The following is a 25,206-nucleotide window of genomic DNA, read 5'->3' as shown; positions in this document are numbered from 1 at the left end:
AAGTCGCTTTGGATAAGTCTCTATGCCACATATTACCACTGGGATTTTTGCCCATTCCTCCTTGCAAAACTGCTCCAGCTCCTTCAAGCTGGATGGTTTGCGCTTGTGAACAGCAATCTTTAAGTCTGACCACAGATTTTCTATTAGATTGAGGTTTGGGCTTTGACTAGGCCATTCCAACACATTTACATGTTTCCCCCTTTATAACCACTCAAGTTTTGCTTTAGCAATGTGTTTGGGGACATTGTCCTGCTGGAAGGTGAACCTCCCTACTAGCCTCAAATCACGCACAGAGTGGTACAGTTTTTGCTCAAGAATATCCCTGTATTTAGCACCATCCATCTTTCCCTCAACTCTGACCAGTTTCCCAGTCCCGGCTGCTGAAAAACATCCCCACAGCAGGATGCTGCCACCACCATGTTTCACGGTGGGGATGGTGTTCTTTGGGTAATGGGATGTGTTGGGTTGGGTTTGCGACAGACATAGCGTTTTCTTTGATGGCCGAAAAGTTCAATTTTAGTCTCATCATACCAGAGCACCTTCCTCCATACATTTTGGGAGTCTCCCACATGCCTTTTCACAAACTCGGAACGTGCCATTTTGTTTTTTGCTTAAAGTAATTGCTTTCTTCTGGCCACTCTGCCATAAAGCCCAACTCTATGGAGCATATGGCTTATTGTCCTCCTATGTGCAGATACTCCAGTCTCTGCTGTGGAACTCTGCAGCTCCTCCAAGGTTACCTTAGGCTGGCCATATATCTTCAATTTTCTGTTAGATTTGTCAAAAAACATATAATATGAGGTCAAAACTAAACAACACTTTCAATTGTATTCAGTTAGACAGGCCTTTATACTTCATAGTTGAAGGTAAATTTAAAGAAAATTGTAAGAAAATTGTATAATGTATGGGCAGCCTTAGGTCTCTGTGCTGCCTCTCTGATTAATGCCCTTCTTGCCCGGTCCATGTCCTTGGTGGGCAGCCGTCTCTTGGCAGGTTTGCTGTTGTGCCATGTTCTTTGCATTTGGTTATGATAGATTTGATGGTACTCCTGGGGATCATCAAAGATTTGGTTATTTTTTTATAACCAAACCCTGACTTGTACTTCTCAACACCATTGTCCCTTGCTTGTTTGGAGAGCTCCTTGGTCTTCATGGCAGTGTTTGGTTAGTGGTGCCTCTTGCTTAGGTGTTGCAGCCTCTGGGGCCTTTCAAAAAAGGTGTGTATATGTAATGACAGATCATGTGACACTTGGATTGCACACAGATGGACCACTAATTATGTGACTTCTGAAGGTAATTGGTTGCACCAGAGCTTTTTATGGGCTTCATAACAAAGAGGGTGAATACATACGCACATGCCAATTTTCTGTTTTCTATTTCTAAAAAATAGTTTTATGTATATATATTTTTCTCATTTCACTTCACCAACTTAGACTATTGTGTTCTGATCCATCACATAAAATTCAGATTAACAAAACATTGAACTTAAGGCTGTAATGTAACAAAATGGGTAAAAAGTCAAGGGGGGGGGGGAATACTTTTGCAAGGCACTGTACATGTTTGGATAATCAAGCCCAAAGCTCATTTTATGAAATAACAGTTTTTCAGTTTTAATTGAATACACAATGAATCATTACACAACTATTGTTACCCGGAAGATATGAGATTTAATTTCCCTCAGACAATATTCGGGAGTTCTTTGACTAGGAGTGAAAGCTTCAAAACAACAATTATTTTATTGGTATATAGCTTGAAAGCCTAAATTAATTTACAACAATCTATAGTACATACAACAAAATGGAAAATATTCCTAGTTTAACTGAACAAATATAGAGTATGATACTCATATACGAACACAGCACTACCAACACAAAGAGGACAAGCAATGTATACCTTAAGATCCATAATTACCCTTCTCATGAGTGTTTCATCCTAGTCTGCTTGTAAGAGAGAGCTCTCTCTCTTTACACCTTCACTAATATAGAACCATATCGCATAGATTTGTATAGGGCTATTCTGATTGGTTCAGCTATCCTGCCCTGTTCCTCCCTCTGGGCGTATCTCGTTCAGGATTGGACAACTTCCTCCTCGCCTAGTTTAGCATAATTCAGCCCCTTGCTAGCCCCTCCTCTCTGTTGGCGGGAGAATTTAATCATACCTGTTAATTTACTTTGAAATTGAAAATTAAGATGCAAGGTTCATCTCCAGGGCCCATTGTCCAACCCTTCAACCGATAGTCAATCTTCATTGCATATCTTAATGAGCGTTCTTTGATATGGAGAATGAAATAAGGGCGGACATGACATAGTCTATTCATCCTATAGCATTGGCCCCAGGATGTCTGGCTTACAGGTTGATACTATTTGGCATATCAGCAGGCCCCTCCCGGCTAGCAGACAACTCGTCATTTTATGTGTTTAAATGTGAATAGCAGGCTGGCCTTTCAAACGGACTTGTTTAACTGGATTCATACTACTGCCTGTCTGTGTTATACAACTTACAAATCTACCAATCATATAGCAAATATGAGTTTTGAAATCAACAATGTGTACATTTATATTTACATTAATATTTACAATTACAAAATGGAGATTTATACATAAACTCCTCATCAGGCAACAGTCTAATGGAGATTACACATAAACTCATCAGGCAACAACTATGATTGGTTATTTCATCCTATTTTTTATTTACTTCCTAATAGGAATCTGATGGTCAAGGCTGTCCTTTCTGTCGTTGTGAAATCAAGGGGACTGAACCAATTATAGTTGACCCTTTTGATCCAAGAGACGAGAACAGAATTTGCCATATGGACAGTTTAGGTACTCCAATGCTGGATTTTGATGATGATGACGACAGGGAAGAATGCTTGATAATGAACAGACTGGCCTCTGTGAGGAAGGTAAAGAAATGTATTTTTATTTTATTTATACATCTGAAAATGTGTGCCCAAGATTGTTCTTATAAAGGTTTTTGCCACAACATCTCATTCATTCGTAACAAAGTGACCATGAGTTGTTGAAATAAATTTGACGAGGACCATATCTGCTGTAAATTTGCATTCTCCTTGTGTTTAGATTTCTTTCCTCTGGTTTCAATTCAACCAAAACTTTTGATTAACCAACTTCTAAGTTATAATTGCTAATGGGGCATTGAGTGATCTAGTTCATTGTATTCTGATAAGCTTAAAGAGGTTCTTCACCAGTCTTCAGGTTCCTGGCTCTGCCATGTTAACTGTGGGATGCTGACTGTGACTCCTGGCTTTACAGCTGGCTCACCAGGACCTGCAGCCTTCTGGGGCCTATGACGTGTCCCAAGGGGCTGCAGAGGGGGTTGGGTGCTGGGCCGAACATCAGCTCTAATCGCCAAGGTGATCTGGGAGGAAGTGGGAGCTGGTACCTCCACCCCCCCCCCCCCCCAAAAAAGGGTACAAAAGTTGTAAATGCACAACAAAGCAATGTATAACATACAAAAATCAAAATCTGCAAACTATATTATTTTGATTGCAGTACAGTGCAAAAATTAGAAGTTCACTTTCTTATAAAATAACAGTAGAACATAGAATAAAATAGCCTGTGTTTATCTTCTTGCAATTATATTTCTCCTAGTGACTCTGTGTGTATCCACTTCCATTGCTGTGCAACCCTCCATCTTTATTGCTCATAAAGAAAACCAGCAGGATATAACCTTTTTATTATAAAGGTTCAAAACTGCTTCTCACCTTTTGCTGATATTATTTTCTTCTATGTACTGTTCCACGCCACATAACACATGGGTTTCCTGATATTTAAATCAAAAAACACTTCCATGAGAGTATAAGGCTGCACCTCCGCAGTGCAGTACACAAAGATACTCCAATAGTGTAATACAGCCTTATTTTTTTAATCCAATGCATGAATAACCTTGCATCTAAAAGTCTTTTACTGCCAGCTCAGAAACTTATACCATTGCAGAGTTGTGTGCCATTGGCAACGTACATTGCTGTCTGCTCCCAGGTAACTACTTTACCACTGTTTACCTAGCTTTGCTAATGCAGTTAGTCATAAAACAACTTTGTCAAGGGATGGGCTAGGCAGTGCATGCAAACCACACCACAGTATCTCTTTCATTACACATAGGCCTTATACTAACCCCTAAGTGACTGTTTAAAAGTGCAGTGCAACATAAATCAAAGCTAAAGGTTATCGCAACAAAAAGTAATAACAATAGAAGAACATATACAGTGGGTACGGAAAGTATTCAGACCCCCTTAAATTTTTCACTCTGTTATATTGCAGCCATTTGCTAAAATCATTTAAGTTCATTCTTCTTCCTCATGAATGTACACATAGCACCCCATACTGACAGAAAAACACAGAATTGTTGACATTGTTGCAGATTTATTAAAAAAGAAAAACTGAAATATCACATGGTCCTAAGTATTCAGACCCTTTGCTCAGTATTTAGTAGAAGCCCCCTTTTGATCTAATACAGCCAGGAGTCTTTTTGGGAAAGATGCAACAAGTCTTTCACACCTGGATTTGGGGATCCTCTGCCATTCCTCCTTGCAGATCCTCTCCAGTTCTGTCAGGTTGGATGGTAAACGTTGGTGGACAGCCATTTTTAGGTCTCTCCAGAGATGCTCAATTGGGTTTAAGTCAGGGCTCTGGCTGGGCCATTCAAGAACAGTCACGGATTGGTTGTGAAGCCACTCCTTCATTATTTTAGCTGTGTGCTTAGGGCCATTGTCTTGTTGGAAGGTAAACCTTCGGCCCAGTCTGAGGTCCAGAGCACTCTGGAGAAGGTTTTTGTCCAGGATATCCCTGTACTTGGCCGCATTCATCTTTTCCCTCGATTGCAACCAGTCGTCCTGTCCCTGCAGCTGAAAAACACCCCCACAGCATGATGCTGCCACCACCATGCTTCACTGTTGGGATTGTATTGGACAGGTGATGAGCAGTGCCTGGTTTTCTCCACACATACCACTTAGAATTAAGGCCAAAAAGTTCTATTTTGGTCTCATCAGACCAGAGAATCTTATTTCTCACCATCTTGGAGTCCTTCAGGTGTTTTTTAGCAAACTCCATGCGGGCTTTCATGTGTCTTACACTGAGGAGAGGCTTCCGTCGGGCCACTCTGCCATAAAGCCCCGACTGGTGGAGGGCTGCAGTGATGGTTGACTTTCTACAACTTTCTCCCATCTCCTGACTGCATCTCTGGAGCTCAGCCACAGTGATCTTTGGGTTCTTCTTTACCTCTCTCACCAAGGCTTTTCTCCCCCGATAGCTCAGTTTGGCCGGACGGCCAGCTCTAGGAAGGGTTCTGGTCGTCCCAAATGTCTTCCATTTGAGGATTATGGAGGCCACTGTGCTCTTAGGAACCTTAAGTGCAGCAGAAATCTTTTTGTAACCTTGGCCAGATCTGTGCCTTGCCACAATTCTGTCTCTGAGCTCTTCAGGCAGTTCCTTTGACCTCATGATTCCCATTTGCTCTGACATGCATTGTGATCTAGAAGGTCTTATATAGACAGGTGTGTGGCTTTCCTAATCAAGTCCAATCAGTATAATCAAACACAGCTGGACTCAAATGAAGGTATAGAACCATCTCAAGGATGATCAGAAGAAATGGAAAGCACCTGAGTTAAATATATGAGTGTCACAGCAAAGGGTCTGAATACTTAGGACCATGTGATATTTCAGTTTTTCTTTTTTAATAAATCTGCAACAATGTCAACAATTCTGTGTTTTTCTGTCAGTATGGGGTGCTATGTGTACATTCATGAGGAAGAAGAATGAACTTAAATGATTTTAGCAAATGGCTGCAATATAACAAAGAGTGAAAAATTTAAGGGGGTCTGAATACTTTCCGTACCCACTGTAAATATTTGGCTTTTTTAGTGGGCCTTAAATGCAGCCTCTCTTATAGCCAAATGGTCAAACACATTTTTCAAGTAAATGTAATTCTTCAGAAAGCTGCCAGAGACATGCAACAGGACATGGTCCAATGCCATGGACTGCAGACCTGCTATAGGAGTTGTTGGAATCCGGGGACATACCCCAGACAACACTCATAGCCTGGAGACGCAATACATGAGACTACTAGAGGTCACTGCTATTACAACCCTTTTACAAATTATTTGTGCACCTTACTTCCCCCCTAGTACCAAAGCAAGATCTAATATAAAAAAAAAAGTTGAGGTAAAAAAAGCAACACAGAACGACACATAAAAAAGCAAGATAGTAGGAATGAAATTAACCAAGCTGTTTAATAAATACTTGGTGCCAGTCTAAAGAATAATTTTTCTTCACTGGCTTGAGTAAGCACCTAAGTAAGGGAAACACAAACAAATTTATGAAGGACAATATCCCTCCCACCTAGTTCAGTTTAGCATAATAAAATATTAAAAACAAATATTGAATAAAATATTTTTTGTCCCACAATAAAGGTTTATTAAAAATATAAAATGAATACAGAGTGTAGTATAGTCTAAAACAAAAGAAAAGGAAAGGGGATAACAGGAAAGTATCAAACGTGGATACAATATCCTATATTGCATATGAACAATTATCATTGAGTACACTGTTCTATTGCAGCCAGTAAAGAAGGTTCTCCTAAATAATTGCGTATAATAGCTTTGTTGAATATGTCTATTAAATTGATTTCTGGGCAATTATGTCTGAAAAGATGTCTATATGTGTACAGGCGGGTCCCCGGGTTACAAACAAGATAGGGACTGTAGGTTTGTTCTTTAAGTCAAATTTGTAAGTCAGAACAGGTACATTTTTTAAGTTTAGCTCCAGCCAAAAGAATAATTTTTAAGTTTTTTTGGATAGCATAGGGAAGGGTTAACACCCCTGTACCAGTGCTGCCCTAGGCCTGACTAAACATGTGCACCCCTTAATTTAAATATGACCCACCCCTTCCTATAAAGGCCACACCCCTTCTTGTTTATGACCCGCCCTGTCATCTGTAAACCACAACCACAGTCTATCAGTGCCCATCAGTGTAGCTTCATCAGTTCCTATAAGTTCAGCCTCATCAGTGCAGCCTCATTACTGCCTATCAGTGCAGCTTATCAGTGCCGCCTCCTCAGTGGCGATCAGTGCAGCCTCATCAGTGGCCATAAGTGCAGCCTATTAGTGCCCGTCAGTGCAACATATCAGTACCTAAAGGCGGCATATCAGTGCAGCCCCATCAGTGAAGCTTATTAGTGCCACCTTGTGCCCATCTGTCCAGCATATCAGTGCAGCCTCATTATTGCCCATCAGTGCAGTTTATCAGTACCCACCCTTGCCGCCTCATCAGTGGCCATCAGAGCAGCATATTAGCGCCCATCAGTGCAGCCTATTAGCGCCCATCAGTGCAGCATATCAGTGTCCATCAGTGCCCATTGGTGCAACCTATTAGCGCCCATCCGTGCAGCATATCAGTACAGCATATCAGTTCCCATCAGTGCAGCATATTAGTGCTGCCTTATCAGTACAGCTTATCAGTGACCATCAGTGCAGCCTTATCAGTGCCCATTAGTACAGCCTGATGTCACTGGATTAGTAAGATTACTCCTTTCTTTTAAGATATTTGGACTTGTGTTTGCTGCCACTGATTGTAATTTTAGGAATATTTCACTTATTTGTGTAATGACTAGGAAGTCCATAGTCATTATACAAATAAGTGAAATAATAAGTGGCAGCAAACACAAGTCCAAATATCTTATAAGATTGGAGTAATCTTACTAATCCAGTGACATATAGCGATAGCACATATGAAGTAAGCAATTCCAAAGTATTATTGCAATCATATTCAATTAAAAGTCTTAATTGTATATGATGCAATTCAGTATGCTCGCTCAAGGAAAAGGATGTTTAAAGAAATTAAATTATATTATTGACATAATGCCTGCCATACCTGGGGGCGGAGGAGGGTAGGCGGAGCATTGGGCTGCAGTGCCACACTTATTAGCATTGGCGGCCGTCGGGCCACTTGTATTCAGTGTGGTCTGTCCGAATGTCCTCACTGGCCGGTATTATCATACCGGCAGGTAGCAGTGTGACCACTTTATGGGGGTACCAGACTGATTTGCCTCTTGGACCCTGCCCTCCGGACCAATTTGCGCCATAGTACTGGCACTATACTAAAAGTGTAGCGCAAGCCGACGGGGACCATTTTCTTGTGGGGTGCTGTTTTTTTGCTGCCCCACTGCAAAGTGCCGCACTAGACCTGGGCCTTGTTGGCCTAGGCCAAGATACAGCACTACCCTGTACCATTTGTTTTGCTGGCTGTACCCCTGTTCAGAAGATCTTACTTCACTTTCTGTCCCTGTGACAACTGTATTTTGAAAATTTTGGGTTGTTGTGGAAACAAGGATTAGGGATAAAGCTTCAGTGGAGACACCTTTTTCCCTTGAGAACTCTTACAGGAGTGAATTTCCCTTCCTAGGGGTAGATTTCTCCTCACTTCCTGTTGTCTCTCTCCATTTGTAAGTAGGAGTCGTTTGTAAGTCGGATGTTTATAACCCGGGGACCGCCTGCATAGGGGTTTTTCTAAAGGATTATTTGAGAAAGATTGTAGTAGTTCTCAGTACAAAATCTAATTACTAGGTAACATATGAATATATATGTATTTATTGTCAAATTCAAATCATATACATTTTTTTGTAGTCCTCAGTGACGGTAAAATATTAACAAATAATACAAAACCTAACATAAAATAATATTAATAATGAAAGTGCATGCATTCAACTAAAAATACTGAATATCCACTTGCCACCAAATCACATACATGTACGTCATTTGACTTCAAGTGATTATACTAGGATGATGCCTGCAGCTACAGACTTTATTCTGGTATTGTTGTTTTTTTTTTTTTTTTTTGTCCGTGGTTGGCTTTCTTGTAAAAGCAATCATAGCTGCTGGATTGCTTTTACAAGCAGCAGGAGGGGTAGTAGTTATCAACTTCCACCCCCCTTGCTACTCTTTGTCTCCCCAGGAGACCCGAGTGTTCAGCTGGCGCTTCTGCGCGCTTACCACAGAGCTCGTGGAGGACCGGAAGGTCTCCGATGAGCTCTATGGCATAGGAAACTAAAAGCAATGAGCATTTTCATCATTTCTGGTTTTCCTGATGTAAACAGCGCCATTTTTAAATTAGGAAAGCCCCTGAAAACACAGATCTTGGTGTGATCAGATGCTTGTAAGGGCAGATCTCTCCATAAAGAGTACCTGATACTGCTTATTGCTGTCACAAGGGATGTTTACATTCTTTGTGACCGCAATGAAAGTGATCAAAAAATAAATAAATAAGGAAACTGTGAAAAAAAAAAAAAGCGCCCCGTCCCCCCTGTGCTTTCACGCAAAAGCGAACGCATGCGTTGGTCGCACATATACACGTAAATGGCGATTGCACCACACGTGAGGTATTGCCATGAACATCAGAGCAGCAACAACAATTCTAGCACCAACCATCAGTCTATGGTGACATGGTTTGTGTCGCCATTTCATGAGAAGGCACTAGCGTTATATATTGTGTTTGTGTGTATAAAAAGTTTATAAAGTGTGTTTTTAGTGAAATTTGCATTAGAACTAAAACGCTGCGCAAATACTGGCATATAAAATTGCAAAACCAACTTTCTCTTTCATTCATTGACGGACACAGCTTCTGATCTTCATATCCATTGGGTTATACTGCCCAGGAGTAGGACACTAGGCAGAAAAAAAGTCTGGCTACACCTATGGGCAGTCCCAGGGGGTATACTCCACCCCCCCCCCCTTTGCCATAAGTACTCCGTTTTTTTTTTTCTGCCTAGTTAGGAGTAAGGACCTAGTCCCTTGCTGGGATCTCTTTTTTCTTTTTCTCCCGGCTTTTTCCTGATAGATCTACAATCCACTGCCAAACTGGGCGACAGGCTGGATAATCTAGATCCAGTGGTCACCCCCAGTCTGGCCAGCGATCATTCGCAGACCTCAGCTCCGCGCTAGGTTGGCTGTGACATAGCCTCACTGGAAGTAGGCTAAGCTGCGAGTTCAACACCTCGCGAGGTCGCATACGACCTGGTCTCGGCCTAAGTTGCACCATTCCTCCTGACCGACAGCCCCCCATTCTGATGGCAAGGGGTTCTGTCTGGAGCAGTGCCTCCCTGGTTCCTGGTATGGTGAGCAGCTGTACACCCTCCCCCCCTGGTGGTTTTTGGGGTGGACGTGGACTCCTCCTTGGGACGGTTGGACCCCTGGGTTCCCCTCCTTCCTGTCAGACACCCCCCTTCATCTCTCTCTCCATCCTATTCCCCCCCTCCACTTAGGCTGGGGCTGTGTGGGTGGTCTGGCCACCTCCTGGGGTGGGAGCAGGGTGCTATGCTGGCGATGGGGGCGGAGGGGTTTCGCCACTGGCGACCGGACGATAAGCTGTTTGGGTGGAGGTTTTACCTGGTGGGGGCTCCTGCCAGGCCCCCCCCCCTCCAGCCTGGGCCTGTTCTTGAGGCCTAGGGATCCCTCCTGGGCCCCTGGATGCCTCGTAGTGCCACAGGGGGCCATTATTTTCTTGTAGCCTGTGTGCGTCAATGCACAGGGGCCATGCTTGTGCAGTCTGGCGGGTATTTTGAAGTTGGTTGCCATTGAAAATATCGGCAGCCATGATAGTGGAGCCCTCTGGGCGCCGATTTCGGTGGTGGGTGCCCCTCCCCATCCCCTGGTGTTGACTCCAGGATCCTTTCCTTTTCCTTAGCGCCGCTTGTGCAGTGCAGATTCTTCTGGTGGCTGCAGTGCCTGATTTCTGCAAGGTGGTCTGGTGGGGTCCTTTCCCTCTCTGCTGAGGATCAATTGGTGCTCTGTGACTGGCAACCGGGTGGTGCTGCCAGAGCGGTGGTTGTTGTCCCTTAGCAGTGTTTTTTGTGGGGTTCCCCTGGTCCCCCCCTGGTCTCCACCTGATCCCATCTCTGGGGCTGCGGGGCCCTCTGGGTCCAATTCATCCATCGATGCACTAACGGCGGTTCTGGAGTCCCTTGTGTCCCGGGTGGAGGTAGTTTTTTTGTCGATGGGCTTGCATAAAAGCCTCTGCCTTCCCCTGCCTCATCTGTCTACTCAGAGCCTGAATCTGATTTGGCTGATGCAGACGTGGGTCACCCTGCTGGGTCTGCGACCACGTGCCCTGATAGTGAGGATGATTCCTCTGCTTCTGCAACCACGTAGGAAAAGGTGCTGGTGGACGCACTGATTGAATCTGTGCTTGAAACTTTAAGTTGGAGGATGTAGCTGCAACGGAGGAGCAGGTCCCCTTTGGCACTCACAATTCAAATGCTTTGGGACGTCCCAATGGTTAAGATCAGGAGCTGTGTCCGTCGAAAGAGAAAATGGGTTTTTTGACTTGCCGTAAAATCCATTTCTCTGATTTTTATTGACTGACACAGCACCCACCCCTCTGTGGATCTTCTTCTGATCCAAATCTTCTGACACTGCTTGTAAAAAAAACTGAGTACCTATAGCAGAGAGAGGGAGTATACCCCCCTGGGGCTGCCCATAGGCATAGCCAAACTTTTTTTCTGTAGGGGGCAGTACAACCCAGTGGTTGTGAAGATCAGGAGCTGTGTCCATCAATGAACATCAGAGAAATTAATTTTACGGTAAGTCAAAAATCCAATTTTTTCCCCCACAAAATTGTCATATAACCAAGTTATTTCTCACTCACTGTATAGGCATACTTGCAACTACACCCCAAAATACCTTCTGCTACTCCTCCTGAGTATGGCGATTCCACATGTGGGAGACTTTTTCACAGCCTGGCCACATACAAAGGCCCAAAGTGCAAGTAGCGCGGAGCATAAATTACACAAATAATTTCCGGACAACCCATCACACTTTTGAAGACCCTGGAGCACCAGGACAATGGAAACGCCCAAAAAATGACCCCGTTTTGGAAAAAAAATGAAAATGTATTTTGTTTTTACACAAAGTTGTCCATTTATAAGATATTTCTAACACATAGCATGTACATAGCAAACGTTACACCCCAAAATACATTCTGCTACTCCTCATGAGTATGGTGATACCACATGTGTGAGACTTTTACACAGCCTAGCCACATACAGAGGCCCAAAATTCAGGGAGTTCTAGGGCAGTGGTCCTGGCCTACGGGGGCCCACTAACAGGCCAGATTTTCAAGATAACTGAAATACATCCCAGGTGATATCATTTGCTGCTAATTGATTGCAGTACTCTAGTCTGCATCTCCCCAAGGTAATACCTAAAATCTGGCCTGTTAGTGGGCCCTGTAGGCCAGGGTTGAGGACCACTGTTCTAGGGACATAAAATTACAAATCTAATTTCCTGAGTACCCATTACACTTTTGTGAGGTACTGTAGGGCACTGATAAGCACTGTAGTGGCACAGATGGGGCATGGATGAGCACTGATGTGGAATGGATGTGGCACGGGTGAGCACTGATGTGGCACTGATGGGTACGGATTGGCATGAATGAGGCATGGATGAGTCACAGATTGGCATGAATGAGGCAGGATTGAAGCATGGGTGAGCAGTGCTGCAGTCTCCCTCCTCTCTGTACCGATCGGTGTGTACAGCATGCGAGGAGAGAACTGAACCGAACATGCGCCGGTTTGTTGACAACTTGTTCGCTCCGTTATTGAACTACACGTGGTAAAGGGCCGCTGTAATTGGCACTTTACCACGATCCGTGATATGCCGAGTCCGATGAACGCGGCGAGCACGGACACTACCAGGGGGTGTGTGGGAAGCACGATTCTGGGAGGACATCATTGTACGCCTTCTCAGAATAAGCCGGCCGTGCTGTAGCTGTCATTCAGCTATAGCCCGGTCAGCAAGAGGTTAAGCTTTTTTTATGGTCACAAAAATCCTTATGAACTTCAATTTTTGGGAATAGGAAACAAACAAACCAAGGAGGGAATATAAATGCTAAGTGATTGGAGTGATAATTTTTCGTTTGCCTCCACTCCCACTTATTTTTTTTGAGCTTTTGACTTCAGAATGACAATTTTTTTCTTGTTTAATGGATAACATTTGAACATGTTTCTTAAACAAAAATGAAAAAATTGTGGCCACACTCCACAGAAATACTATTGGTAAGTTAATTGTGTGTAGCTGGCTGTTGACACAATCGCCACTCTTAGGCCACACCCCTGTGTTTCGTGATTAAGCCCTGGGGTACAAAACATATCAGAGGGGTGTGGTCTAAGGATAGGGACTGTGTCAACAGCCAGCTACACTCAAACTTACCTTTACCAAAACATTATTTTGTTTAATTTATTTTGTTATGATGCATTAGCAGTTGTTGCAACCCCATCCGCCGGCCCCTACATCATTATTGTAGTGGGGATCAGTGACGCTGAAGTATGATAGGACACAGGGTAGCAGAATTCAGTGTTGCTGAGGCAGCTGAGGTAAGTAGTAACAGATTCGGTTTTGAGAGGCTGTGGGGATACGTGAAAATGGAACTGTATGGGACAAAAACCACTAAGATAAGTAAGGTAGTGATGGCATTGAAGGGAGAGTAGAGGTTGGAAAGGTGTATAGGTCCATGGTACTTGTGTGGAGCTCCTTGGATCAGCCACATCAAGAGCTATCTTCAAGTGTCTGGCGGCTGCCTCCCAGCACTCACGGTATTGTGTTTTCCTCTTTCAGATTTGACTACTCCTTTTAATGAGGATAGATTCTCCTTCTGTCTTCTCCTTGTTGCTTTGAATATAATTTTTTTTTTTCCCCTCGCTCGTAGATGAATGATTGCCACAGTTCGCCAATGACTTCACCAGGTTCCTCCCCACTTTCACAGAGGAAAAAAACACCCCCTGATCTATTAGTGCCACATCTGAACCTTCCACCAGTTCCTCCTCGACTAGATCTTATTCAGAAAGGAGTAGCACGCTCACCTTGTGCCAGTCCAACAGGCTCACCAAAGGTAAATTTTCTACAGATCGTTTTTTGTTTGTCTAAAATAACATACTATTCAGAATATTTATGAAGTAAGGTGCAAATTTATTCACACTAGAGTCCAAAACCCCCCTAATATTCTGCAAAATATCTAGGTTGGAATCAGGTATGGTCCAATTGCCAGGAGGCTGTTGTTGCCTCTGAAGTTTAATGTATATCTGATCCTGAGTGTTCCTTTTTTCTGATGGCAGGCATACGGGCAAATATGTGGTTGAAAAGCATATCTGTATATGAAAAATAATATTGCCAGTTCTGAGATTTACACAGCCCTGTCAGGAAATAGAACCTGGTTGGTGACCTGACTTTTTCTATAACTTCCCTGCCCCTAGTCTGTGATTGGGCAAAGAAGAGCAGCAGCCCTTGCCCTCTCCTCCTGTACAGTGGAGGATGATGCTTAGTCAAACTGGTACTTATGCCATCTGTATTTTTAATATAAATATATATATTGTTTTCTGGCTTCAACTAATATGTGCCTTGTATAGGTTGTTCTGCTGCAGTGTTAGTGTAGGACATTTTACTTTTTATTGTTTAGATACCATTTCTGAGTGGCTTACTATACCTGTCCTCGAGGCTCATGTTGATTTCTTTAATAACTTAAAGTTATATGATTCTACCTAATAAGAATGTGTGCCACAGTGTAACAATGTTCTAATGTGTATTTGTTTCATTGTAGTCTTCTCCATGTATGGTTCGAAAACAAGATAAACCACTTCCAGCTCCTCCACCTCCTTTAAGAGAACCTCCTACTCCGCCAGAGAGACCGCCTCCGATCCCACCAGACAGCAGAACATGTAGACACATACATCATGTGGAAAATGTGCCTTGTAGAGACCAGCCCATGCCCCTTGAAGCCTGGTGTCCAAGAGACATTTCTGGTGCCAGTCATTTAACTACATGTCATATTACACGTGACCGTTCCCCTAAACTTGGAAAAACAGCTAATTCTATTTTCAATGGAAGACACATGAGACACTTGAGTTCGGATGCCAGGCTTATGCACAAACAACATAAACATCATGATTTGCCTTCAGAAGGTGTAAGGGTAAGAATATGAATTTTATTAAGGGTTGCTGCCACATTAATAGCTTCCAAATAAACATATGGGAGGGGTAATTTTTACAATTTCTATGAAAATGGAAGGTTTTCTTTGCTTATACCCCCCCCCCCAAATAGCAGACGACTTGGGGTGGGGGGGCGGGGCACTTGTAAAGAAAAAAAAAAAATTCAAGGGGGCACAGGTGAGTTTATAATGCCTCCTGTGAGAGCTGGATACTCGTGATTCCAGAAGCTGCCATTGTGCCCGGCTGCTGCCAATCAGGGAAGCTGGGCACCTAATATGTTGCTAGAATGCACTTCAGCCCATTGCAAATGTGCATACGCTCAGGAATTAATTTTTTACTGGCTTTTGTATTTGTTGGGGGTGGCTATGAGTAATAGACCTTCCATTTTTATGCTAGGTCCGCTTTAATATAGTTTATACGAATACATTGGTGCATTCATTTAAATCCATAAACTACAGTGGATCCAGCTTCGCTGCTTTAGCTGAGGTTACAAAGGTAAAGGCCAGCTTAGCAATATTATTGTATACAATTAGCTTTGTGAATGTGTGGGGTTCAAACATACTGTTGCAGCATCCATATATTGTGAGTATAAAGTTTGCTCATCCTCATGGAATGCTACCTGTGCACATAAAATATCCTTTCTAGTAGTTTCTTTGGAGCAGACCTATACAAAGGACCAAGGCCAAACGCAAAGGGACGTGAGGGGTGGGGAGTGTTTGGGGGGAAGCATGTGTCCTGGACGCCACCATCCCCAAGCTCCAGGAGGCCCGTGCGTCCTCCCCATCACACCTTGACAGGAGGGGCGGTGAGAGCGGCATTTACTGGAATGGATCACCTGTATTTTCCTCCTGCAGCCGTTGAGAGCCAGCTTCTACTCTCCTGCCAGTATTCAGCAGCTGCAGGAGGAAAAGACAGCTCATCTGTTCTATTAAATGTCGCCCCTACTGTCCAACTTCCCCTTGCTGCTTTTGCCCAGTTCCCCTGTGTGCTCCCCTGGTCCCTGCTCAGCACCGCCACCTTCCCTCCTCCCCTCTCCCACTGCTGCAGAGGATGTTTCTGGATAGAGAGTGGGAAAAGGGGCTGGTAAATGTAATTTCTCTTACGTCCTCCGACAGTCGCCGCCTCTTCATATTCGTCACAATGGGGTTATGACCTTTGCTCCGTAGGAGTAGCTAGGCAACAGAATATGTCAATATTAAGGCTTTTAACATATCCCACCCCCAGGGGGTGGTCCCCTCAGTCAATACCCTCCTACTTCCTGTATCCATACCTCAGTTTCAATGTCTAGCTTGTCAGGAGTAGCTGGATGTCTCTATGCTGGGGCATTTTGTCTCAGCCTTTTCTCTTTTTTTGATTTTATTTGAGTTTTTTTCTCAATCTTTACTTAGCTGTTACTTTTGTCAGCATTAATTAGTTCTTCTGATGAAGAGGATCGTGCGGGCTGGGTCTCGGGCTGACCCCCCTGGGTCAGTGGCTTCCCAGCCTGCCATTGAGCGTTCAGTCAGGTAATTTTCCTGGCACAATGACCGACCCATCCCTGTTCGCTGCAGGGATGCTATGGTGAGGTGGCTACCTCACTGGACGCCTTGCGGTATCGCTCCGCAGTTCTCCTGCGTCCTGGCTGCGACTCTCCCTGTCCCATGTGCAATGGCTTGATCGCTTGTGCGGGTTCCCCACGCCATTTAGGAGGTAAGTGTATCTGTGTGGGGACCTGTCTGTTTGGGGGGTGTCAGTCTGGGACTGTGTAACCCTGCCCCTGTTCACACTGTTGGACTCCCTATCTGTCTTAGCTGCACTCTGTGGAATGCAAGGAGGGGGGCTATACTGCACTGTCTCTGTGTCAGAATGTGTGCTGTCTTTTACTGTGTGACAGGCTGTGTGCTGCGGGGCAAAATGTGGATCATGTTGTGCATACTTTCGGAGACCGCTGCTGCGGTCCGCCATTGTTTTTACTGTACTGCATGTGTACTGGTGTTTCACTGTGGGCGGGAGTGGCTTTTTCAGCGCCAAGCACCACCATTTTGGCGGCAATCGCTCCGGCCTCATGCTGGCACTGCAGGCGGCCATTTTCTTGTAGCCCTCCATAGGCTTTAATAGAGCGCCCTGTATTGCATCACTTCCTCTTCTCCTGGGCGCACCGATCGAGGCAGCAGCAGCAGCGGTGGTCTCTGCAGGTTTTATCCTCTCTGTCCTGAATCCTTGCCTGAGTTTGTGCTTTTCCCTGTGGGGGTCGGCTTGTGCTGGTGTGTGAGTGCGGTGGGCTGCGCTGACCGCGCTTTTAAAGGGGCAGTTACCCTTTATTCTCCTGCAAAATTTTTTGGGGGCATGGATTCTCAGGAAAGCAAATTTCCTCTCACTTTGGTGGGAGGCCAAGGGGCTGCTGCTTCACCCCCAGGGGGTGATTTGGCTGCTGTTGTGGCTAACCTTGCTGCTCAGGTGCAAATGCTGGTGGCTGCTCAATCCACTAAACAGCCCAGAGTTTCAATTTCCTCTGATTCCGAGGGTGAGGGTGATGGGGCTGCTATGGCTGGGGTCTCCTTATCGGGGTCCCGTTCCTCCCTGGATCTTGTGGGATCAGAAGTGGAGGCTGAGGTGGAAGGGGTTGATAATTCTCCCCCTGGCTCGTCTGAAGAGCTTGCACTCATGGATGAATTGGTTGCTTCTATCAAACAAACACTGCGTTTGCAGGATGAGCCATGTCCTCCTGCTGTTTTAGCCTCCTATGGGATGCAGCGGAAACGCAGATCTTCACAGGTTTTTCCTTGCACTGATGATTTTCAGCGCGCTGTTAGTGAACAGTGGCACAATCTGCGGAAGCCTTTTGCTGTGCCAAGTAGGTTCAAGCTGCGTTATCCTTTCACGCCCGCTACTGATGAACGTTGGTGTGTGCCACCTCCGGTGGATCACGCGGTAGCGGTTTTGAATAAGTCCACTGCAATTCCTGCTGAGGATACGCCGGTGTTCCGGGATGCCACGGACAGGAGGCTGGAGTCTCTTACCCGTCATACTTATTCGGTTACCGGTTCTATGCTCAAAGCTATTTTTGCTTCACTTATGGCAGCTCAGGCTGTCGCAAATTGGACGCAGGTGCTTAGGCGCGTCCTGGTGGTTGACTCTGCCCCTCCAGAGACATTGGCTATGGTGGATCAAATCCATCAGGGTGTCATGTATTTGTGTGATGCGGACTTGGATATAGTACCGTTGGCTGCACGTGTGCACAGTGTGGCGGTGTTGTCACGCCGCCTGATTTGGCTGAAGTGTTGGTCTGTGGACCAGTCTTCGCGCAAGACCTTGGCTAATCTACCCTATAATGGATCTCGCCTTTTTGGCGATTCCTTGGATACACTGATTAAAGGGATCACGGGTGGTAAGAGCACGCTCTTGCCCCAATTCCACAAGGCTAAGGCGGCTCCTGGTAAGAAGACCGCTTCTTTTCGGCCCTCTCAGGGTTCCTTTCGTGCCTTTCGGTCGCACTATAAGGGCAAGCCGTTCAAGGCCAAGGCTCCCAGAAGAAGCCGTGGACAGGTAAGCAGAAGTCCGGCCAGTCCGGATCCGCTGCCCACAACAGTGCGGCCTGAAGGGGCGCCCTCACCCGGTTCTGGGGTGGGGGGACGCTTGCTCGGTTTTCTTCAACCCTGGCTGGCCCGTGTTCGGGACAGGTGGGTTCAGGAAATCGTTCGATCTGGCTACAAGATCGAGTTTCTCTCTCGGCCGGAGAGCAGATTTTTTCCCTCAAATCTTCAACTGTCTCCGGAGCGTTTGCGGGATCTGCACCTGGCGGTGCGGGACCTGCGGACTCAGGGAGTAGTGGTTCCGGTGCCTCATCGGGACAGATTTCGGGGGTTCTATTCCAATCTGTTCACCGTGCCCAGGAAGGAGGGCAAGGTGCGTCCGTTTCTGGACTTGAAGGCTCTGAACCGCTTTGTGCGGGTTCGCAAGTTCCGCATGGAATCCCTGCGGTCGGTGGTGGCTGCCCTGGTTCCGGGGGAATTCATGGCCTCCATCGACTTGAAGGATGCGTATCTTCACGTCCCCATTTTCGAGGGTCACCAGAGGTACCTTCGATTCGCCATTGCGGAGGATCATTACCAATTCGTGGCGCTGCCTTTTGGGCTCGCTTCGGCTCAACGGGTGTTCACCAAGGTGCTTGCACCAGTTCTGGCTTTGTTGAGAGCCCAGGGCATCTCTGTCCTGGGGTATCTGGACGACATTCTGGTTCGGTCGGCGACCAACCAGGGTCTGGTGTCAGACCTGTCCGTCACAATGCAGGAGTTTGGTTGGACGATAAACTTTCCAAAATCGACGCTGTGCCCGTCGGTTCGTCTTCCCTACCTGGGAATGATTCTGGACTCGGTCCAGGCGAAGGTCTTCCTACCGGAAGACAAACTCAGGTCTCTTCAGGAGGAGGTCAGGTCCCTCAGGGACGTTCCGTGCTCGTCCATCCGGATGTGCATGCGCTGTTTGGGATTGATGGTCTCAGCTTTCGAGGCGATTCCCTTCGCCCAGTTTCACACGCGGGGTCTCCAAGCGGAGATCCTGTCCAGGTGGGACGGGCGACCGCAATCTCTGGTACTCCAGATTTCATTGAGTCATCGCACCAGAAGGGATCTTCTGTGGTGGCTCCAGTCCCCGACGGTGTCGGGGGGCAAGTCTTTTCGTCCTCTCTCATGGACGGTGGTCACCACGGATGCCAGCCTGTCGGGCTGGGGTGGTGTTCTGAGCGTTCTGTCCGCCCAGGGAACTTGGTCGGTGGAGGAATCCTCTCTTCCGATCAACATTCTGGAACTACGTGCGATAAATCTCTGCCTTCGACGTTGGACGGACAGGCTGCAGGGCCATCCGGTTCGGGTGCAGACGGACAATGCCACAGCGGTGGCCTACATCAACCACCAAGGGGGCACCAGGAGTGCCCGGGCGGCTCGGGAGGTGGCCGACATTCTGTCTTGGGCCGAGACACACGTCCCGGCGATAACGGAAGTTCACATTCCGGGGGTGGAGAACTGGCAGGCGGATTATCTGAGTCGCCAGACCCTGGACCAGGGGGAATAGTCACTTCACCCGGATGTCTTCCAGATGTTGTGCGCGAAGTGGGGTCTTCCAGATGTGGACCTGTTCGCGTCTCGTCTGAACAACAAGGTGAAAAGGTTCGTGGCACGGACACGCGATCCTCGGGCAGACGCGTCAGACGCGTTGGTAGCTCTGTGGCATTATACCGACTGCTGTATGCATTCCCACCGATTCAACTGCTGTCCAGGTTCCTTCGCAGGTTGAACTCGGAACCGCACACAGTGATTCTTGTGGCACCAGACTGGCCTCGCCGGTCCTGGTACGCAGACCTCGTGAATCTGGCGGTTGACGCCCCGTGGCGTCTACCTCTTCGAGAAGATCTCCTGTCTCAAGGACCGATATTCCATCCTGCTTTACAGTCGCTGGCTTTGACGGCCTGGCTGTTGAAACTGAGGTCCTGAAGGATAGGGGTCTCTCCCCTGAGGTCATTCACACTTTGATCAACGCGAGGAAGTCTTCCTCGGGGAAGGTCTATTACCGTACTTGGAAGGCCTATTTTGCCTGGTGTGAGTCCAGGGGGCATTCCCCTCGCACGTACTCGGTGTCTAGGGTGTTGTCCTTCCTTCAAACGGGTGTTGACCAGCGTTTGGCGCTGGCTACGATCAAGGGTCAGGTGTCTGCGTTGGCCGTTCTTTTTCAACGTCCTGTGGCATCTAACTCCTTGGTTAGCACTTTTGTCCAAGGGGTGCGACATCTGGTCCCTCCTAGGAGGGAACCCCTGCCTCCTTGGGACTTGAATCTTGTTCTGTCCGTGTTACAACATGCTCCCTTTGAACAGATCAGAAAGATCTCGTTGTCCATGTTGTCCAAGAAGGTTGCCTTTTTGGTGGCGATCACTTCGGCTCGCCGGGTGTCGGAGCTGACAGCTTTGTCCTGCAGGTCTCCGTATCTGGTCGTTCACTTGGATAAGGTGGTCTTGCGACCTAACCCTTCTTTTCTTCCGAAGAGGATTTCGGATTTTCACCTCAATGAGGATATTGTCCTACCTTCGCTCTGCGCGAAGCCCAAGCATCCGAAGGAGGTGGATTTGCACTCCCTGGATGTTGTTCGGGCGATCAGGGTTTACCTGAAATCGACTGAATCTTTTCGCAAGTCGGATTCCTTATTTGTCCTTCCAGAGGGTCCTTGGAAGGGCATGGCGGCGTCGGCTTCTACCATCGCCAAATGGATCAGACAGACCATTGAACAGGCATATGCTTTGAAGGGGAAAGTTCCTCCTATGCCTGTGAAGGCGCACTCTACCAGATCTCTGAGTACGTCTTGGGCCTGTCATCATCGGGCTTCTGTGGCCCAGGTGTGTAAGGCGGCGACTTGGTCGTCCGTTCACACCTTCACGAAGTTCTACAAGGTGGATGTTCAGGCATCGGCTGATGCTTCCTTTGGCCGCAAGGTTCTTAGTGCGGCAGTTCCTTAGGGTCCCTTGTTTTGGGCCCTTGGCTGTTTGGGATATGATTTTATCCCTAGGTTATTTGTTTTTTCCTGGGTTGTTGCTCCTGTTGAGCACCTTTTTTTCATGCTGCCCAGCTGGTTTCCTTCCCTTGGTAAGGTTCCTTTCTCTGATGTGGAGACGACGTTGCCTTAGGCGCGACTGCGTTTCCCACCCCTCATGTTTGCACTGCTTTGGGACGTCCCCATTGTGACGAATATGAAGAGGCGGCGACTGTCGGAGGACGTAAGAGAAAACGGAATTTTTGTAAAATCTTACCTGTAAAATTCCTTTCTCTGAGTCCTCCGACAGTCGCCGCCCCGCCCCTCTTTTGGGGTTTGGTTGTATACTCTACTGCTATTCCACTGAAACTGAGGTATGGATACAGGAAGTAGGAAGGTATTGACTGAGGGGACCACCCCCTGGGGGTGGGATATGTTAAAAGCCTTAATATTGACATATTCTGTTGCCTAGCTACTCCTACGGAGCAAAGGTCATAACCCCATTGTGACGAATATGAAGAGGCGGCGACTGTCGGAGGACTCAGAGAAAGGAATTTTACAGGTAAGATTTTACAAAAATTCAGTTTTATCGACCCCATCCTATTCTGAATGAACTCAGTGGGTGATTGATACCAATCACTCCTGTATACATTCATAACTGAAGCTTTGTAAACAGTGTTTACTCTGCTTCAGTTTGTGAATGAACAGGAAGCCGCTCAGCACAGAGCACTTCACTGTCCAGCGCAGCTGAGTCTCCAAAGAAAGGGACTTGGGGAATCTCTGTCCTCAGTCCCTTTCTCTGTCTCAAAAGTGATACATCAGGGGTCGGTTTAGACTTTTATATTTCACAAAAGCCCCCAAACGGGGGCCCTTAAAAAATAAATATTGTGTAAAAGAATTAAAAAAATAAAATAGTAAAAATTAATTTAAAAAAATGTAATTACAAAAAACTACTGACACCATTCACTGCTCTACAAAGTCCATTGCCTTATTTGATACCATCCACTGCTTTACTGACTGACATCATCCACTGCCCGACTGACACACCATCCACTGCCCTACCGGCACTGTCCACACACTGTCCACTGTCCTGCTGACACTGTTCACTGCTCTACTGACTGACACTGTCCACTTTTAAGGTAGGCTAAGTTCATATTTTTACAGTGAAATTTGTTTTAATTATCTAAGCATATTTTATGGGTACAAGAATGCTTTTGTTTTATTTAACCATGCCCACTGTTAATGCAATTTGTCCAGACCATTACTGCTCCCCTTAGGGCACCCAAAGGTGTCCCAGGTCTTTTACAATCCTATAGTATATACTTAAAAAAAAAAATTGCTAAGCCCACTAAAGTGTTCAGGTTTGGCTTAAAGAAAAGGTGGCAACACTAGGGGCCACACCAGAAGAAAGCTGCAGTGCTTTATGGGGTGAATCCAAGCCTCACCTCTGCAGTGGATTACGGGGAGTATTGGAAGGTTTTTTTACCTTGACACAGACAATGCAAGGTAAAAAAAACAAAAGAAAAATAAACTTTTTCCTTTAGAACCACTTTAAAACAGAACTAAACTCTCCTATCTTTTACAACCAAGGAAGCTGCCATCTTAGCCTCTGTTTGATCTGCAATTGCTATGATGTTGCACATGTGTTCAGTTATGATACCAGCCATTTGATGGCTTGATAGTTTGGATGAGAACACAAGCAGCTGTGAGAGTTATCCTGTGACCTTTAGCTATCACGGCATGCTCGAATGTAACTTTTTTGGGAAGCAGTTATATTGTAGGGTCTAGTTTCAGTTTAAAGTGATACTAAACTCATTGGTCTAACGGTTTCCCAAAACCCAATGCAGCATTTAATGATTGGTAAAAATGTTGTTTTGAGATTTAATACTACTTCAAATGAGGTGGCTGCAATCGTTTTCTTTTATTAAGCGTTTTACCTGGTGATCCTGCTAGTAAGGCATACCATACGATCATCATTTTTTTCCATCCAATTCCTCCATCCACACATTAGTTGGGGATGAGGGGATTCTCCCACTGTGCTATTGTGCGGGCTTCCTGCCATCAGGATACAATGATTAGTGCTGCCAGCTATAGCCAGCGGCACTTATCAATTGAGAGAAACCCGACAGGCTGGTTGTACAGAAGTCAATCATTAGATTGACCTCTGTACAACCATGGTGCCCATACATGGATCGAAATTTAGCCAGTGCCTGCTGAACCGGCCAAATTTTGATGCATGTATTGGTGTGTTTTTTTCAGCTTCCTTTTGCAAATCAAGCTGTCCAGCAAAAGTGGCAGTTATAACCTCAATTATAAAGGTAGACCTGATTGTGCCCAAAGTGCCATGCAGCTCTATGGGCAGTTTACATCTGCATACCTCTGAGTCTGCCCGGATCAGGAAAATCAGAATGAGACTGCGTCCTTTCCTATTTCTTCAGCCCTAAACACGACAAATCTGAGGTAGCCAGATGTAGACTGACACAAGTCTGTTTACATTCGGCTGCTCATGGATCTATCTCAGGTCTGCTGTCAAAATGTGGACACAAACTGGATGGACACATACGGTATCCCACGAAAGTGAGTGTACACTCACATTTATGTAAATATTTTGTATATCTTTTCATGTGACAACACCGAAGAAATTACACTTTGATACAATGTAGTGCAGTACAAAGTAATGAGTGTACAGCTTGTATAACAGTGTAAACTTGCTCTCCCCTCAAAATAACTCAACACACAGCCATTAATGTTTAAACCACTGGCAACAAGTGTGTACACCCCTAGATGAAAATGTCCAAATTGGACCCAAAGTGTCAATATTTTGTGTGGCCACCATTATTTTCCAGCACTGCCTTAATCCTCTTGGTCATGGAGTTCACCAGATCTTCAAAGGTTGCCACTGGAGTCCTCTTCCACTACATCATCATCATGGAGCTGGTGGATGTTAAGAGACCTTGCGCTCCTGCACCTTCCAGTAGAGGATGCCCAACAGATGCTCAATAGGGTTTAGGTCTGGAGACATGCTTGGCCAGTCCATCGCCTTTACCCTCAGCTTCTTTAGCAAGGCAGTGGTCATCTTGGAGGTGTGTTTGGGTTTGTTATCATGTTAGAATACTGTCCTGTGGCCCAATCTCTGAGGGGGGTGAATCATGCTCTGCTTCAGTATGTCACCATACATGGTTCCCTCAACAAACTCTAGCTCCCCAGTGCCGGCAGCCTCAGACCATGGCACTCCCACCACAATGCTTGACTGTAGGCAAGACACACTTGTCTTTGTACTCCTCACCTGGTTGCTGCCACATACGCTTGACACCATCTGAACTAAATAAGTGTATCTTGGTCTCATCAGACCACAAGACATGGTTACAGTAATCCATGTCCTTAGTCTGCTTGTCTTCAGCAAACTGTTTGCAGGCTTTCTTGTGCATCATCTTTAGAAGAGGCTTCCTTCTGGGATGACAGCCATGCAGACTAACTTGATGCAGCGTGTGGCCTATTGCCTGAGCACTGACAGGCTGACCCCCCACCCCTTCAACCTCTGCAGCAATGCTGGCAGCAGTCATACATCTATTTCCCCAAAGACAACCTCTGGATAAGACACTGAGCACGTGAACTCAACTTCTTTGGTTGACCATGACGAGGCCTGTTCTGAGTAGAACCTGTCCTGCTAAACCTTTGCATTGTCTTGGCCACCATGCTGCAGCTCAGTTTCAGGGTCTTGGCAAT

The 25,206-nt window shown here is 45.9% G+C and overlaps 1 protein-coding gene across 1 annotated transcript in view; it reads left to right on the top strand.

The window, feature by feature from the left end:
- Nucleotides 1-25,206, top strand: part of CBLB (Cbl proto-oncogene B) — a 352,982-nt gene that overhangs the window by 226,880 nt on the left and 100,896 nt on the right. The window contains exons 9-11 of the mRNA XM_082245962.1: nucleotides 2,704-2,901; nucleotides 13,710-13,892; nucleotides 14,598-14,966. Of these exons, the coding sequence (XP_082102088.1) occupies nucleotides 2,704-2,901; nucleotides 13,710-13,892; nucleotides 14,598-14,966 (750 nt within the window). The remainder of the gene's footprint in view (nucleotides 1-2,703; nucleotides 2,902-13,709; nucleotides 13,893-14,597; nucleotides 14,967-25,206) is intronic.

Source organism: Pelophylax lessonae (genome assembly GCF_965119305.1).
Source record: "Pelophylax lessonae genome assembly, chromosome: 2".
Taxonomy (NCBI): Eukaryota; Metazoa; Chordata; class Amphibia; order Anura; family Ranidae; genus Pelophylax; species Pelophylax lessonae.
This window is presented reverse-complemented; position numbering and strand designations above follow the sequence as displayed.